This window comes from Meleagris gallopavo, chromosome 7, assembly GCF_000146605.3.
Source record: "Meleagris gallopavo isolate NT-WF06-2002-E0010 breed Aviagen turkey brand Nicholas breeding stock chromosome 7, Turkey_5.1, whole genome shotgun sequence".
NCBI classification, from domain to species: domain Eukaryota; kingdom Metazoa; phylum Chordata; class Aves; order Galliformes; family Phasianidae; genus Meleagris; species Meleagris gallopavo.
The window spans coordinates 1,888,023-1,906,383 of record NC_015017.2 but is presented as its reverse complement, the minus strand read 5'-3'; the positions used below and the strand labels follow the sequence as shown (position 1 = coordinate 1,906,383).

General features: G+C 41.5%; 1 protein-coding gene across 6 annotated transcripts in view; it reads right to left on the bottom strand.

Annotated features, from left to right (window-relative positions):
• AGAP1 (ArfGAP with GTPase domain, ankyrin repeat and PH domain 1) overlaps window positions 1-18,361 on the bottom strand; it is a 290,613-nt gene that overhangs the window by 193,856 nt on the left and 78,396 nt on the right. For all 6 annotated transcript variants that reach the window (XM_010713235.3, XM_010713236.3, XM_019616860.2 and 3 more), the window contains exons 2-3: window positions 15,844-15,902; window positions 10,346-10,433 (exon numbers count right to left, since the gene is read on the bottom strand). In XM_010713235.3, the coding sequence (XP_010711537.1) occupies window positions 10,346-10,433; window positions 15,844-15,902 (147 nt within the window). The remainder of the gene's footprint in view (window positions 1-10,345; window positions 10,434-15,843; window positions 15,903-18,361) is intronic.

Genomic DNA, 18,361 nt, shown 5'->3' with positions numbered 1-18,361 from the left:
TGCTTCAGGATCTGGGTTGCATTCTGATTCCTGACAGGACTCAGGTCACCCACTATGCCACAAAGGTCCTCCACGCTTAACTCTGCCCAGCTGTCGTACTTCTGAACTTACCAGGCTAAGGTAAAACATATCTACTATGATAAAATTATTTCCTCACTCTCACTTTATAATTGGAGTTACCTTCACATTTCAATTCTATTTCCCAACAACCACATCAAATTTCTCATCCTGCCACACTACATGTGTTTAAACTCTTGATGGGTGAGTGAACAACTCACTTGTTTTACAGATCAGCCCTTCCAGCAACTCAGCAAGCGCACACAGGCTGGCGCTGACCCTCCCAGCACTCACAGCAATAAGCAGCCTGAGACCTGACAATTCCCACCCTATAGAGCAGGTTTCAGACCACCATCATCCAACAGTTCATTATTTCTCTATGTTGTCAATTAACATAACATCATAACAAAGAGTTAAATAAAATGAATTACTTAATTCACAGCCCTGCAGAGGGATACTTCAAATCTTTAAGTAAATGCAGCATATATGTGATTGAAGAGGGAAAGCTCTGCACCATTTCCTGGTTCCTTTATCTAAATACTGAAAGTTCACACAGCAAATTATAAAATATTGTGAACCAAATGCATTTAAGAACCAACTCATTATTCCCCTCTTGGCAACAGGATGCCTTTCAAAGCTCACTGCATCTTCAAACACAGAGGCATTAAGAAAAAGTGGAATGGAAAGCTTAAATAGAGAATTGGAGAAAAAAAAAATATCCATAGGAGTAGTATTAAAATGCTTACAGATCACATGTGAGCAATTATATGAAATTTGCTCGAGAGCCAATTGAGGGCCAATACGATTTTTATTTATTCTAAGGGAGCAGCACTGAGAAGCGTACCATGTTTAACTAAGATAGCAGAAAGTTGTTCAAGGCCTCCCTCCCTGTAGGATCCCACCTTAAGGGACTAGTTTGCTTGCACCTGATCCTGGCCTTTCCCAAGTGTTTAAAAGCATGCCCTAGAATGGAAAAGTTCAGTTGGCAGGAGAGCACAGGGCTCACCAGGTCCAGCTGAGCACTTTGGGGCTAGCCAAGAGCTTGTTACTGAAGGCACTGCTCAAATGCCTCCTGCACACTGACAGCCATGGGCATCAAACAGCTCTCCAAGGAGCCTGTCCCAGTGTCTGAGCACACTCAGCAGGAAAGAAATGTTTCCTGATGCTCGGCCCAAACATCTCTGGTGCAGCATTCCGTTATTCCTCTCTGTCTTGCCACCAGGGAGAAGAGACCATCCAGGGCGATGCAAACAGAGAAATGACCTTCCAAAAGAATAATAAATAAATGCATGAATGAATAAGGCTCGAAACCATGAAAAATCATGTCAAGTAGTCCCAAAGGAGGCAGCTAGCTTTGTTCCAGTCGCATTAGTATTATGACACTGAGACTTATTAAGACTGAGAGGGGACCTGATCCAGGTTTATAAATATCTGAGGTGTGGCGGCCATAGTGGTGAGGCCAGTCTCTTTTCAGTGGTACGTGGAGACAGGACGAGGGGAAACGGACATAAGCTGCAGCACAGGAAGTTTCGCACGAATGTGCGTAAGAACTTCTTCACGGTGAGGGTGACGGAGCACTGGAACAGGCTGCCCAGGGAGGTTGTGGAGTCTCCTTCTCTGGAGATATTCAAGTCTCGCCTGGACGCCTACCTGTGCGACCTGGTGTAGGGAATCTGCTTTGGCAGGGGGTTGGTCTCGATGATCTCTAGAGGTCCCTTCCAACCCCTACAATTCTGTGATTCTGTGATTCTGTGACACGTGCAGTCTTTCAATGAGGAAATCTCTCAGCTCCCAAATGTACCTGCCAAAAGAGGTCACTGCCATAAAAATATGAGTAGCCTAAGGAACCAGCTCTAAGGAACACAACCATCACTCCTGTGACGCCCTAACAGCCATGGCAAAGCACAGAGTGAAAGACAGGCCATCAACAGCTCAACTACATCCACTCGCATCCTCAATTCCACCTTTAAAAATCACAGAAAAGCCAAGCAAGGGGATACCTACTTCCCTACATTCTGGAAAACATTTCCATGAGATACAGCCATTCATGTAAAGAAATTACTCAAACTGCACGGCGGTTTTTATTTGGGAGGATGCTATTATGTGGTATCGATCCATACAAGTCAATTTTCAGACGTGCTCCCAATTTTGCATCAGGAAGCAAATATAATTTCTCCATAGGAAGCACACAAATACCTACCAGAAGACGCAGAGCAGCGCTTGGGATGCAACAAAAACACCCAGTGTGTTCTATGTGCCTTATTAGGTCAGATTCCAAATGTGAAATGCTCCAGATAAAAACCCAGCTTTGATCTATGCAAAGCTAAACAAAGTCTGTGCATCAGCAATTTGCAGTCATGGCTAGAGAGATCTTGCACAAGGCAGAAGGCTGGGCTGAAGGAATCAACAAAAGCTCCTTAATCTCATTTCTATGCGTGTCACTCCTACAAAGGCTGATGGTTCGAATCAGCAGCAAAGATAAAACCACCCCTCTGTAGAGATTAATGCTCATTTCAAATAGCACACACATTTGTGATGGAAGATGCTCTACATTGTAAACTCTTCCTACCACATAGGGAATTCCACAGGGTGAGGTTTTCACCCCGTTTGGAAGGTCTGGACACCTCTTCCTCTAGCTGCTAACCGTTTCACTGAGCAATTGCTCACTGAAGCAACCGCTGATTTTCATGCTATGTCCCCAGGCTCAACTTCAGTTGCCAGACTCTTTATTCAAGCAAATTGCCACAGGGATGGAGTTATTTGGCCATATGAGAAAGATAAATCTTGGGGGGCAGGCTGTATGACAAACCCATGCAGCAGCTGACTGTCACAGCCATGGGGGCAGGGCGGGGGGCACAAGGAGAAATCATAGAATCCTAGAATGGCCTGGGTTGGAAAGGACCACAATGCTCATCCAGTTTCAATGCCCCTGCTATGTGCAGGGTCAACAACCACCAGGACCAGGCTGCCCAGAGCCACATCCAGCCTGGCCAGCTGCAGCAGCCTGTGCCCAATAACACCATCTTCCGACAAATGTAGTTGTGTTATAAGCAGAGATTGTCTTTTTTCTAAAGACCAAAGACCACATCAAGAATGCAGATTATTTCAAGAAGGGCATACTTTAAAGATGTTTTCTCTGCAGCTCCCAATTAAGCAAGTAAAGCATACACAAGGCATTAAAATTAATTTTCACCCGCATCAAGTTGTGCTCAGTGATTGATGTCGATTCATATTAGCAGTTGAGAAGCTATTATTCAGCCACACGTGAAGTTTGCTTTTGGGAATTTCCTTAGTGCCAAAAATGGTGCTAGATAATACTTAAAAACCAAATGTGGTTGAGCTGGGGTGACTGAATAACCATAGAAGTACAAAGATTGGGGAAGCATTGCTTTCGCTCACATCGAGAGCCACAAGCCGTTAACTGCACGAGCTTTCCAATAAAATACAACAGCAAAGCAACCAAGTCTGGGCTTTTCAAACCCACCATCTGTTTCTCCTGAAATGCAGATTTCAGATGTGATTTAGGAAACGCATGGATTCATTTGCTAGCTAGAATATCAGCACTCTCCTTGAAGTACCAAACAATGCTCCTACTTCCATCAGCACGCCTTTTTTTCCTCCTTCCTAACCAGAGCCCCCAGAACGGCTGCTGCCCAGCTCTTCATACCTTGCTGTAGCCAGGAAGATGAGAAGTAATTCAGACTGCAGCACCCTGCCACCAAAATTAGCTGTTTTTGATGGGCAGTAATGTCTCACGTAGATGGATTCCTTCGTAACTCCTGTTGCTGACCTTCATCCCATCTTGCCCACTTTTACAATTAAAGCCAGGTACACCCATGGGCACAAAGTATGCATTATCACATTATATTGATAATTTAAAAGTGACAGAAAAACTGCCAATGAAGCACTAATGTATCATCTTGCTCTTCCACAAGGCAAGGTTTGGAGGCCTTTGTAGCTGCAATGACACTCAGCAGTGTAATTTCGAGAGGCATTCACTGACACACTTGCAGTACTTGTAGAAAGGCTGTATCCAGCAGGTCCACAAAAGCAGGCAGCAACATGAGTGGAGATGAACTGATTTTAAAGCATTCAGAAAAACAGAGCTTATGCTTCTAAGCAGCATTAACTACCCGAGTTGCACAAAGTCAGAGACTGCAATTCATGCTACGTAATATGGTTAGATAGAAACCAGGTGTGTGTGTTCATCTTGACAGCAAACAGAGATACTTATGCTGAAAGACAGCTCTGCAGAGCTCATTCCCAAGAGGCACTGAATTTAACTATTAGAGTAGAGCAGTCCTGAACTGCAAAGTTGCAAATTAACCAAATGAGAAAAAGCCACCTGTCAGGGTAGAACTGGAAAAGATCCATCCCAGGCAGCTACAGGGAATGCTCTCTAGATGCCTCTGCTGTCTGAACCAAAGGAGAAAACATTAATTGGCCCTTCTTCATCTTAGTTATCTGTTGCCTTATAGACATGAATGCTTAGCCCTCGGAGATAAAAGTGTAACTGAAACACTGATTCTTAGCTAGTCCACCAGAACTACGCCTGCCACATTACACATGCCTGGGAAGAACTTACGGTTGCCTCTCTTCCTAAGGAAGGAAAACCACCAACCTATACAGGATTGTTCCTTTTAACAAATAGGTCTGAGATTTTAACATCATTCAACATTCTGAAACAGAGGTAAAAAAGTACCTGTGTCCTGCAAGTGAGCACACAGACTTTTAAAACTGCTAGCAAGATCAGACACCCATCTGACTGCTGTGATGAAGTAAAATGTTTTCATACAACATTTACTGCACAGACAAAAACTTTGGCACTGAGTAAATAACAGCTGAATACATTTTATTCTGTAAGGATGCCCTCTTTTCACAGTTCATCCGAGTGAAAAAATATTTCTGACAGCTTATCGGGAGAAAACAAACAGCAGTAACCTGCAAGGAGCTCCCTCTGCCAGCACTCACACAGATCCCTGGTGCTCACCCCCAGCTCCCAAGTGCCAACAAGAGCTGTCAGCAACACCTCTGCCACCACAGCACCTGCAGCACTTTCTCTGTATGCTAAGCCCTGTGATTGCAGCTTCAAAGGATTGTAAGACTGACTCACCACAGCTTCCTGCCTAGCTGCTCCTGTATTTCACATTTCTCAACACCAGGATTTCTAAACTTAGCCCAACAAGGCACAGCCACGACTGTCACATGTTCGAGATGAATCAGACAATAACACTCTTCAGATGAAGACACTGAGGGGCTCTAGGAGTTCTACCAAATTAAGTACTAAAATGTAAAGCAAAGAAGGTATCTGTACATTTATATGGGATATGATTAAGCTAATGGTTCCATTTCTACTTAAAACCAGGATTCTCTGAAAGTCTTTGCTTTTGATTTTTTTGGTTTTACTTCATTGACAGCAGGTGCAGGCAGTCACTTGAACACAACACACCCACTAATTGCATATATGCAGCAAATCTAATTTTAAAAATTTATTTTTTCAAGCCAGCTGGAGACAAATAACAAAAAGCAGCAATCAACTTCTTTGGGCAGGATGTAACACTGCTTTAGCACACTCTTACCTGCCTGTTTCCATCAAGCACTTTTCTTCTCATTTTAAGTACACCCAAAATACCACTTCCCAAATGTAAGCCCCACCGCTTAAAGTAACACTTTACTGCAATTCCTTACAAATTAAACGAGCCTACTATGCCTTCCACCTTTCAGACACCAGTCTGAATTCAGGCAAATATTCAGGCGCTACTTTTCAATCTAACAAATTATCTCCAGCCAGGATCTGCTCAAAGTTTCTGTGCACAAGCTTAATTTTGTTGTTGTGTTTCGGTTTGGTTTCTTCTTCAGTGCTCCTTGGCTTTTTATACTTGGGTTACAGCCAGCTTCCTTGATAGCTGTCCTTTTACTGCAGTACTACAATGCAAATAGTGAATTTGTAAAAATAGTAAGTAAAATCCTGAAACTAAAATCGGATCTAGCTACCTGCTGCCATGCTACTATATGTCTGAACTCAAAAAAAGAAACAAAACAGTGAGATGTGCTAAGGAAACCTGGCCAAGCCACCAATCATTATCTCTGGTCTAAGGTTTGGGTTTTTTCTTGTTTGTTTAACTGTCTCCCAGAATATTCCAAATAAGAAAAAGAATACAAGCTGGAAAAAAGAAGCAGCAGTTTGCAAAGTTTGTATTTTGCTTTAAGAGCTAAATGTTGGGCTGTGGTTTAAAGTTTACATCCAGAAACCAAATTTGAAAAGGAAGAAGAAAGCCCCTTCTTCCAGCAGCAGCCACTCCAAGCTGACTTCTGCTTCATAGCCACTTCTACTGTTATTAAGAGACTGAACTTACAACGGCAGCTATAAATCTAAATTCCAGTTTTTACCTGGGATGGAACTTTGAGAGAAGCCTGTTATTACAAGGGCACAAATCCCTCAGACATAAGTCATCAAGAACCTTTGAGTATTCAGGCTGCAGTGCATGAAAGACATCATCTCAAAGATCACTCTGTCCTCAAGGCACACAGCCTAAAAAGGAAGTCCCTTCGAGGAAACTGCTTCTTCAGCATCTTCTCCCCAGAAAAAGAACAAACACTAACCTCTTCCTTAAATCACCACCGTTCCTTATTTGTGTAACACTTAAAGCAGCAGCTGAGTAGCCTGCCGGAACAGAGCTTTTCAAAGGATTCTCTAAACCACACAGCTCGTCTCAGGGGGATGAAGAGGAGTGCTATGGAACGGAGATTTCAGAATACATAAACACACTCTTTTATGCTAAGCCTGAAAGGCTCCAAAGGCCCAAGAGAGTCATGTGCAGCAATACTTAAAAATCATCAAAAAAGACAAGTGTTATTGTGTATCTGGTTGTCAGTATGAAACGCCAAACAAAAATAATTAGCCGATAGAATGAAAAACAGGAAAAGAACTGAAAGGAGAGAATCTTGAAATCCATGTCTAAAGCTATCACTGTCAGTGATAGGGTCGGTAAAGAAGAGATGAAAAAGGACTCTGATAGCTCTGGCTGCCCTGAGTGCTATGTAAACCTTGTGAAACATCACAACAAGGATTTGAATTCAACATAAAACACTGCAGCTTCACTATATTTCCAACCTGGGAATTCTAATGGATGCAGTACCCAGTTACTTGAAAGAAACAGGACTCTACGATCAAATACACACGTGGAATTCTTGCCAAGTCTCACTATATAGGCTACGTGTGTAAAGACAAGTATGATGATGATTTTAAGGAATTCCAGTAAACTGCAAGTGTTTCTCTTCACAAAAAGCGTGCAAGTACACACTCTGACAACAAATGTCATGGCTTTTCATTTACATTTCAGTTGGTTTGCTCACCAGGAACAAACACAGCTTAGCCTAGGACGCTCCTCCTCTGTTAAACTGAAATATAAATCTGGTTGTTTAGTAAATATGGCCTCCAAATTCCTGCGTAGTTGGAAAAAAATTAACCAGATAAAACCAGCCATTGATTGGAGCTTAAAGAGATTAGTCAAGTTCAAAACCTATTTGCTCACAGGAGGAGTGAGAAATGAGAGAGAAGCAGCCCTGCAGCCCCCAAGGTCAGCGAGAAGGACGGCAGGAGGTGCTCCAGCCATGGAACAGAACTTCCTGCAGCCTACGGTGGAGCAGCCTGTCCCACTGCAGCCCATCTATCTTGTCTGGAGCTTTTAAAACATCATTAATTAAATTAATAAAGAAGCTGCACAAGAAAACCAAACAAACCACCACGCCTCACGTGCGCTGCAGTGTCACTGCAATCACAACATGCCAACTGGCACAGTATCTAATGAAGAACTTCCAACCTACCCTAGCAATACAAACAAGAACTAAAACAGGCTACCATTAAAGGAAATGGGAAGGAAGAAACAGATGGACACTGAAAAACACGCTGTAGAGCAACACATCATTTGTTACCTTACAAAATACATCTGATTTTAAAAGCTGCCTCACAGCAACACAGTTACATCCATATTAAATATACAAGGAATCTAAAAGTCAAATTTCTTCCTAAGATCTACTTCGAGAAAAACAATTTTCATGTTACACTAGAGACTGAAATTAATTCCAAACAGGAATAAAAGTGAGGCTAAACAAGGAGAGAACACTGCTCCATAATGTTGTATCACTCCTCCTCTTGGTGGGGAGGTTTGGGGCAGCAAAAGAGCTGAAGGAATCATGAACCCATCTTTACATACTGAACACCCATTGACTGGAATGCTGAAGCTACCTTAAAAGCCTCGGGCAGATCTGGCACTCATCTAATTTAGGGCAGATTTCAGAGTAATTGTAGCAATTGAGAAGGCAAAGGATAGCAGAAATAGTGGTCCCTTGCTGTCATCATCATTTTCACACCAAGTATGCATCAATCACTTTACTAATTGGATACTACTTATATGATGCCTGATACGTTTTGCTGTTTGTAATCCCGCCAGTTATTAACTTTTTTTCATAACCAGTCAGGTAGCTGAGACTTTAATGCCTGGTACACATCATATTTTTTAACCAATTCAACAAACCAACATGTTATAAAGGCCACAGAGAAGGATAAAAAGAAGTACTGCACTGATTGTATGGACTTATGACTAGGTAAGACAGCAATAGAACAAATCATTTTTAATGTTTACAAAGGAGAAACTATATATTTTTCTTTAATACTAACTTGATTTGAAATCTTGACCCTGTTGCTTACAAGGTGAATTAGAGATCTTTAATTATTTCAGTTTTTCTGCCGTTAATGAAATGGTGTCATTAGTGAGGCTTGTCAGCTACACTTATGTGCAAAGAAATGATTTGACAGTGCTTTTGAAATCTAATCCTTTCGGGAGAAACAGCCCGAACGTCACTCAAGCACTGCATATAAAAACCCTTGAAGACAAAGAGGATAGCTGGCAATACTCTCAAGGAACACTGCCTAAAACATTCATAGCTCACGAGAAGAGTACTACCCCTGTGATTAATCAATATAGTTACATTTTGCAAGGTTTTCTTCTTTTTCTGTTCGTGAAATGAGTAAAAAAAAAAAAAGCGGCAGAGATGGCTCATTATTCTATGAACACTTGCTTTTAGCAGACCTACATGCTGCATGACCGTTTCTCACTACCAGCATCTAAAAGCAGCAAGCCTCAACGTCACCGAAATGCAGTTCTATTGCAAGGCTGAATTATCACTTCATCCATCCCAGCAAAAACATGTAAGGCAAGGTTACAAACCAGACTGCATCACTGTTACTGCGATTACACAACAGCAGCCTTGTCAGTCAGCCACTCCTTTTCCCTCTCCCATTTTTACTACAATTAGAGACTGTTAGAAAATCAACTAAAACGCTTAATTGCTACCTTTGGTAAGAGTTAATTCAAAACAGATGTTATCAGAGATGCATGAAGCTACCTACTACTGCTGAGAAGACAACTACAGCAAGGGACAAAAACAGTGAGATGTACTGAAGACTTGAAATCAAAAGAAAACAAAATGATACACAAAACAAAGGGAAAATGCTACAGTACAAAAACTGCCTTCTGTCTCTTCGAAACAAGAGCTGCCATGAAGACAATGTATAGTTACCTGCATCCATATCTGCAAAGAATGGAACAGCCAGTAAGGAAAAGAAGGAACCAGAAATTCAGTGTCTCAGAGATGGATTTTAAAAGTTCATAAGGAGAATAAATAAAGAAAATTTAAAAGTATTTAGTGTACGACACTTCTGTAAGGTATTATGATATTTATGATTTCAAACTACAAACGTGGATTATTGCTAAACACCACTTTTCAGGCACAAATTAATATTGTGTGACATAACAAGAAGTTTCAGGGGTTTTATTTTTTCCTTTTTTAAACCTTCAAATCCAAAGATTTAATATATTAAACAAGGAAAAAATTACATCTTTAATTTAGCTTGTTACATTTTTTACTTTCCCAACATAACGAGGTGAAGGGCCCAGTTCTGCAGAAACCAAATACCAGATACAGTAACTCTGGCATCTAAGAGCACTACCCAGGGCAGTAAACTCTTCTCAGTACAAGGCTACAGTTTCCCATACAGACAAATAATGTATGCAAAAACATTGAGGGATACTAAGAGGTTACAAAAAAAGGTAAAGTTAACTTATTTCACCTACTTATTTCAGTTTGGAGAACGAGAAAGGAATATTCTCCGTGAACAGTAAAAAAAGCAAACTGGATTCTTAACTGATTCATTTTTGCATGACTAAAAATGAATAAAGATGCAGTCTGGAATGAAAAAAAAAAAAGGATTTCCACATCCACATACCTTCAGGTGATTCCTCCTGGACATACGTGCCAGTCAGATAGCGGTGTACAAGAGCAGACTTGCCACTAGCTAGGTTTCCTACGATCCCCTGGAGAAAAAAGGAAAAAAGTTAAACTGCAATTAACTCCAAGAAAAAGCAGTATGTTTAAGTAAAATCTCAGCACAGCTTAGAAGTCAACCAAAGCATGGCATAGAGACATAGCATTATTTAGGTTGGAGAAGACCATCGTAGATCATGAAATCCCACCATCAACACAACCTGCCCAGTCCCATCACTAAGCCATACCCCTAAGTGCAAATGTCTTTTTGGCAACACCTGGCAATCTAATGTAAGGACATCTGAAAGCATATGTGCCCAACCGAAACAACTGCTGCTGCGTTGTCCCTGGTCTGACCATCAGCCAGAAGTGCAGTGAAACACACAGAAAGGCAGATACAAGCCTGGTCATCCTGCTCTGCACAGTTGGGGGTCAGGTGGGTCTGCAGAATGCACTTCCTTTGTGTTTCAAAGGTGTCTTTTGTTCTTGCTCAGCTATCATCCACCCACTTATTCACCTCTCCCTGTGAAACAGAATTCTGCAGACATTGCACATCCTCAGCTTTTGAGAAGGGAACTAATTTTCTCTTTTAAACAAACCCAGTCCTATTCTATCCTACATGTCTATCTTGACCCTAAACAAAAGACTGAGAGAAGCTCCCTGCAGACAGGACCAACTCTCTGCTGATCTGCTTGCGGTTGCTGAATACAGGCAGGATGAACAGGTTACATATTAACACACAATCTCTGTTTTGCTTTCTTAATCCTAATTGGTGAGAAGCTATCCTCCTCATTAAAAGCTGCTTAAACCAACAGGGTGATGTCACTTTAAAATGACCCAATGACAGCCTCAGAGTCTGTAGGCTGGGGAGGGAGCAGCAAAGACCATCATTTATTCTTTACTGCTGTGATCAAGCTTCAATTAAGACTAATAAAAGAGTAGTGTGGAGGATGTCCATCACTCTACAGCTGACATGAAAGGTCAGCTCAGATAAAGCAGGAGCTGAGGCAGAGAGCAAGTGGAAGACAATTTTGCATCACCTGTGATAGCACAAGCTTTAAATGTAATGAATGGTGTGGGTTACAGTGAAAGAAAAACAACCAAGAATCCCAAAGGATTCCAGAAGTAATGACAAACAAGAGAAAAACATGATCTAAGTTGAGGGATGAGAAAAGGAGAGGGAAGAGAAGAACCACATCCCATTCTGACCTAATACTATAGGAAGCTTCACACTCTGAGCTAGAGAAAAAGAGTTTGAAACAGGCAGAAAATGGACTGTAATCAAAAAAAGAGGCACAGGAAGAAATGTGGCACAAGAATCCCACTGTAAGTGCAGCTGGTACCAAGGAGCAGCCCCACCAAAATGAAAAGGAATCCACAGCCCTGGATGATGGACATCTGCCTGCTGGGCTTTGAGCTGACTTGAAGAGCATTTAAATGAGCAGACTGGATGTTTTTAATTTAATTTACATCTAAGAAATTGCAAGCCATGCAAACGTATGCCAAATGCCTACATCTAAAAAGCAGTGCAAATGCCACTCTGCAGATGACTAACCTTGCATTCTCAGACACCGCTTCCATGGAGCAACACTCTCTGGGAAGGAAGCAGAGTTGCATTCACACCTGGCCATGACAAAGCCATTTATCAGATCTACCCTTCCCTTTGAGGCTAAGGAACAACTTATTCCAGCAAATTAAATGAACAACTGCAACACTGCCAACTTTCACTGCTGAAATTCCAAATAATCCCTGAAACTCTGACTTCATGCATGTATACATGCTAAGAACATTTTCACTGAAGCTCCCAACTCATAGGCTGGCTTAAATCCAGGTTATAACAACATTGTTTACCTGGAACATCATTTTTCTGCATTACAGAAGATCCCCTTGTCCTAAGATGTACTTTTGAAACCTCACAGAAAAGAAAAAGTGGCCAATAAACTTTAGTGAAGGAAGCTAACTTCTACAGGGGCATGACTTCATCTGCCTGATAAATCTCATCACATGGGAGGATAAATGCTGACAAGAAAAGCATACAGCTGATATCTCAAAATTCCTAATTATTGGTATGCTCCACATGATCTGCTCCACAAGCAGGTCGGACCTGCAAAGCCTGCAAGATGCCCACGCTTACCTGCTGAAATCAAAGTTTGTGGATGAGTCTAGAAAGATGGTCTCTTGATTTAAACAAACCAAGACTTGGGGTACAAGGCAGTTTCAGTCTCCTAGGCAACTTACTCAAAGAGCAACACCGAAAACTAAGAAGGAATTAAGCTGCTTGCTAGTTGTCTGTTTTCTTCAGCAAGCGGCTGATCAGAATGCTATATTCACTGAAGCTTCACTCCTTAGAACTAAGCTAACTTCATATTCTCAATGCAAGCTTCCCCCTCTCCTTCCCCATTAGCTTTGTGTCACAGCAGAAGAAATAAAAAATGGCAATCAAACCCAAAACCCCATCTCTAAGTCAGTAGATCAGACATATCACTTACATCATCTCCTCTGCAGATAAATAGTCAGGCCAAAGCCCTTGCTGAGTAACACAACTTCTGAAGAATTGGAAAGAAAGTTCTGCATGGTTTTGCTAGGAAAATCATGATAGCATGGAGTGTTTTGTGTTTTTACTTTAGAGCAAGAAGCTCTAGACCTTTCGAAATGACATATTGAAGCTACTTCTGACCTGCCTTGTAGCCAGTTTAGCCACAAGGCATCCGTGAATCCATTTCATCCTGAGAATCACACGAACTCACCTCAGACATCAGAATAAGAACACAGCGGGTTTGGGTTTTTTTTCCCCTAAAGAGGCTGAAGAGGCCTGACAGCACTGAGCAGCACAGCCAGTCATGCCATGCAGATTGCTACAGCTTGCAGAAAACCCAGGTGCTTACTTCACAGCTCCATAAACAGGATCCAGGAACATCAGCGATGCTCCAGAAATTGACACGTCTCACCCAGCCAGCTAACACACTCCTGACAATAACAGAAGTCTCAAAATCAGTTCTGTTGCAGTATTTGGCTAGCAAAAACAAATATACCACATGAAAGAAATCTATCCCAATACATATTAGAAGGGGAAGGGGAGACAGGAGGGAGGACCGTTATTCTTTCTGAAAAATATCTTGCAAAATATATCCACCCATTTTTGTATATATTCTTGTGTTATTTTTACAAGCCTTTTTCCCTCAATCCTGCATTTTCCCTGACCCTCTAGACTCAATTTCTAGTCCCTTTAAATGTCTGTAGATGCTAAAGGTATAACCACCTGCTACAAAAACGAAATTTCAACTCCAATGGAAGGACTGCCCAGGCACTGCAGTAAGCAACCTCTCCCAGCAAGCCCCGGACCATCTCTTCCTATAGAGCACAGTCCACTCGAGCAGGGGTTCCTTCTTAAACCAGCAGCATTATGACTCGTCTCCCCATCTGCACTGCTGCACTCAATGCTGACAGGAGCAAATACTTCTCACTTCTCATACCTCTCTGACATGCCCAGCACAGACACAATATAACGACTGTGCTGCAGCAGAAGAGAGCAGTCAGGCTTCAATACTGCCTTTTAATTCCTCTCACATAGCCAAGAGCTGATGATTACTCTGGACTCACTACACAGACCTCCTTCCCAAGGGCAGATTTACAGGAAAGGGGGAGCAGACTTCAGACCTAGTTTGCCCTTTCTGCTGGAGCACAAGTTCACAGCCCCCGTTGGTGCAATTAGCTTCAATAATTTGCTGCAGTATAATCAAATTATCATCTCTGCAATGGTGAGAGTTCTGCTTTTATCAGTATTACACAAACTAAAGCCTCAGACAGCAATCTTGAGGCTCACGCATGCTGACCACTTAATATCAATTCTCTACAGCAGCTGCATAGCAGTTTATTTTCATACGGCTGCTTCACACAACACTGGGACAAGAGACTCAAGATGAAAGTGTTCACATAACGCAGCCTTAGGGCACGGTTAGTTCTTGTGATGCCGAGACTCTAATGGTCTGAGATTGTTTGCATTCTGTATTAGAGCACAGGAACTACAGCTTTGGACTCACCTGCAAGCCACAAGTTTATTTCCAGGTGTTAGGAATTGGCAGGGCCAGGAAGGGGGTGGGATGAACAAAGAAACTCTCTGCAGATCCTGCCCAGCATAAACTAGCTATTACCACAGTGCACTGGACTCCATCCAACACTTCTTAGTCCTAAATTCTTTTTATTTTCTTCTGCCAGATATTTTAGGAGATAATTGTCTTGTAATAGCAGAGTTTTATGCACCAACCAATTCTCTTCTGCTTACCCTGCGCATCAGTGGAATTAAAACAGGAATGTAACTCCAGACAGGAGGAAGCTGTTTCCATTGGAATGCCACTGCAAGCTGGGGCATTTGTCACGTTAACTTTAACCTACGCTTTCTCCATAAATATTATCATCAATTCCAATTTGGAAAGAGAAATTTGCCATTTGAGAGCTGGACTAATGAAGCATAGCTCCAGCTGTCCATTCTTGAATTGATATGTTTTTGTCCAATTCACTTTGCCACTCGGCAAGCAGATGCTTAAGTTGGAGCAGCTCAGACACTTAAAACAAGACAGAAGTGATCTAAGCACAAACTGATCCAGCCTTAAGCATCCAAAGCAGATCACAGGTGTCTGTGGTATTACCAACTACAGTATCTGAAATACTATAGCAGTTTTTATAGACTGAGAAATTCATCATATTTAATTAAATCTGGACTTTCATATGGTAAACATCACAGTGATGTTTGATGTCAACTAGTAGGAGATTTCAGCCTTCATCTTCAGCCTCCGTGTTTACAACTTTAAAAAAGCAAACTTGGGAAATTCCCCCAATTTTCTGTGTTCTTTTGCCTTTACTTCCATTTATTTGTGAAACTGCTCAGCCAAAGGAAAAACTATCTTAAGCAGCTATTGAATCATTCTTCACTCTTTTAACTAGAATGTTTTTGATTCCTTAAATGAAAGTCCCAAATATTTCTCTTTCTATTAAGTATAATAAAGAGCTTTGAGAAATATAAGCAAACAAACCACCAGACAGAACATTTATTTTTAAGTTCTTTTAAGACAGGAAGAGAAGACATTTGGTCCTTGAAGAAATTGTGCAACGTTCTTACAGCAAGATAAAAGGAGCTTTAGATAGCACCTGCTAGCATTCAGTTCCCTCTCTTACAGAAGTGTAAGACCTCCCTATCCAGAAGATCACACCGTGAAGCTGGTGGTAGTAGGCAAATAAGTTCAAACAGAAATAAAACACACAAGTGGATCTTTGAAGCATGCTAGCTGAATCAAAAAACACATAAGCTTCAGAGTTTTATTTTGAAGCAAATACTTCACTTCATAAAATCACCTTCTACGTTTTTTCACTTAATGGTAAATTTAATGAACCTCAGAAGACTTTTCATTCCTGCACAGCATTTTCAGAATGGTTTTCAGAGAAAGAAGTAAAAACAAAACTCACCACTTTCAGCTCTGGTACAGATCGGCTTAGTGTCCATTCCTGGCTATTTACAAAGGCATCTGTAAAAGCAGAAAAACAGTCACCCAGTCAGTGCAATGACATTTAATGGTCTGCCACCCCAAATTCCACATTAAGGCCTTGGACATTCCAGAGATTACAAGACTGATAGGCCAACACATTGAATTTGGATAAATTATACAAAACCTCAAGAATCTGCAACTAAATGTTATGCAGAATGAATGCACTGCCTGCAGCAAGTCTCGCTGTATCATCTCTGTTGGAATGAAGGAGACCAGTGCTAACTCCAGTCCTGTGTTACAGAATGGCTCTCCCAGTGTGTGTCTAGTCCAGCTGCTTCCCATCCGCCATGCTACAAGTTCTCCTCTACAAGGAAAGCTTTGGATGGCTCGTCATGTTCTATGCCAACAGCAGCTGTTACCACCACCAGCGATTAGATTCCGACTTCTAGTCAGTGAGACAAAAGATGGGAAAAAGATCTGAAAAATTCACCAAGGATTGCACTAAAGAAGAGCCATCTAGACTTCAATAATGCATAGAGACATTTACTACAACACTATCCAAATCTATTAGGGCAGAAAGAATTGATTTCTGGTAAATCAGCAAGTGAAGTTCCATCACTGATCCCAAAAGAAAGTCAGCACTGCATCTCACCGAGGTTCTCACACACAGAAGAGAGAAATAAGGCTCTTCAACAACCTAAAATTTTTCTCATCTTGTTCCTTCTGTAAAGGCCCATACAACTGAAGGCAAAAACATAAACGCGTTTCAGTTAGGGATTCAAGCAGCATTATTCTGAAAGATGAGTTAACATTTTCCAAAGCAATGCAAAACTGATTACATTACTGTGTGTCACAGACTACTCCCACCCAGCAGATTAGATTCAACTCTACAGTAATTAAAGGGCACTGAAGAAGTAGCAGTGTAACAGATTCAATTCTCAGTGTTACAAGAAATAGCAGGTGAAAAGTTATGCCTGCCTACATTATCCATAAGCATGCAAAAGCTTTGAACACAGCTATTTTGGGACTGATACACCAACCTGCAGAAGAAGGCAATTGCATCCTCCCTCTGAATCCAGAGCATGGAGTAATTGGAAGCAACTTTCTATCGTAACTGGAATCCTTACTGGTTTAAGAAACTGTGAGTTGAAAGCAAATTTTCCCACTGCTCAAATAGAAGTAATCTCAAAGCAAACTTGTACTTTGCATTGCATCTCTGTTGCTCACTATACATGCTACTCCTGCTCGATATTACAAAGAATGCATTTGACATGAACTTGGAAGCCTTCCCCATCTTTAATGCATCATTTAATGTTTCAACTACAAGGAGGAGTTGTATGTTCCTAGCAGGATGTGTATTTAGAAGAAAACCTTTAAAAAAAACAAGTACTTTGGTGTATTATAATCTTGAGCTATCTCCCAGTCACTCAGTGAAAGGAAGGCTTGGGTGAAGACGCTCTGAGGACTGCTGCTCTGCCGTGTCATGCTCTGTATTTTCTGTTCCGCTGTTTTATTCACTGCTTTAACAGCAATTTTCCAAAACTACAGGAAGTTGGAGCATTAACACTATTTGGAAGCTTGTGATTGAACTGGGATTCCCTAAATCTCACCTTCAAGAAAATAGCTCTTAATAACTAAAGCTCCATCGAGGCAGCAGAAGTTCAGGTTAGCTTTTCAGTAAAGCTGTAAGAGAAGCTGGTACAGTCACCAGGCTCCTGTTGCATGATTTGAAGGAAAACCACAAGTAACCAAAACCTGGTCTTCCATCTGTACTGGATGGCACTGCACACCGACTGAAACACCTCGTGTTGGAGTCAGGCACGACTGGTAAACAGCACACAGATCACTGCAACATGGTGCTTGCAAATACTGCTTCAACTATTAAAGCAAACACAGCTTAACGTTACTGTTTTATCCTTCGTGATTGTATCAGCATTTATGACAACATAGCTATTGGTTACGAAAGAAAGAACACCAATTATTACTAAATATCACAAAATCATTTAAGTTGGGAGGGACCTTTAAAGGTCATCTAGTCCAACTCCCAAGTGCATTTTGGTTAAGCAAACCAAGCAGTTCTGAGTTTAAGCATAACGGTTTCAATTACCGGGTTAGCAATGTGTTGAAGCAGTATGACAGGGTGAAAAATGAGCAGCACGCTGTAGTTATCACCTCATCTTGAACTCAGAATGAGCTATTCGTATCAAGCAGTAGGTGAGCATTTGTCAAACATGATCTCAGCCTCAGACCAAACTGCAGGCCCAGATGAAGGCAGGGTAACAAGGGAACAGGGCTTTGAGAGGCTGGATGGAGTGAAATAAATGCAAGTCTCAAGAGCCATCACAAAACAGCCTACTCCAAAACATTCCTCGCTTTTAAGTAATTTGGTACAGCTGGAATACATATTTACTGCATTGCTTGGAAACTACCACATTAGCATATAAAAAGGCTGTAGGGGGTCAGGCCAAAGATCCAGCTCTGGCAGTATCCTGTTACTG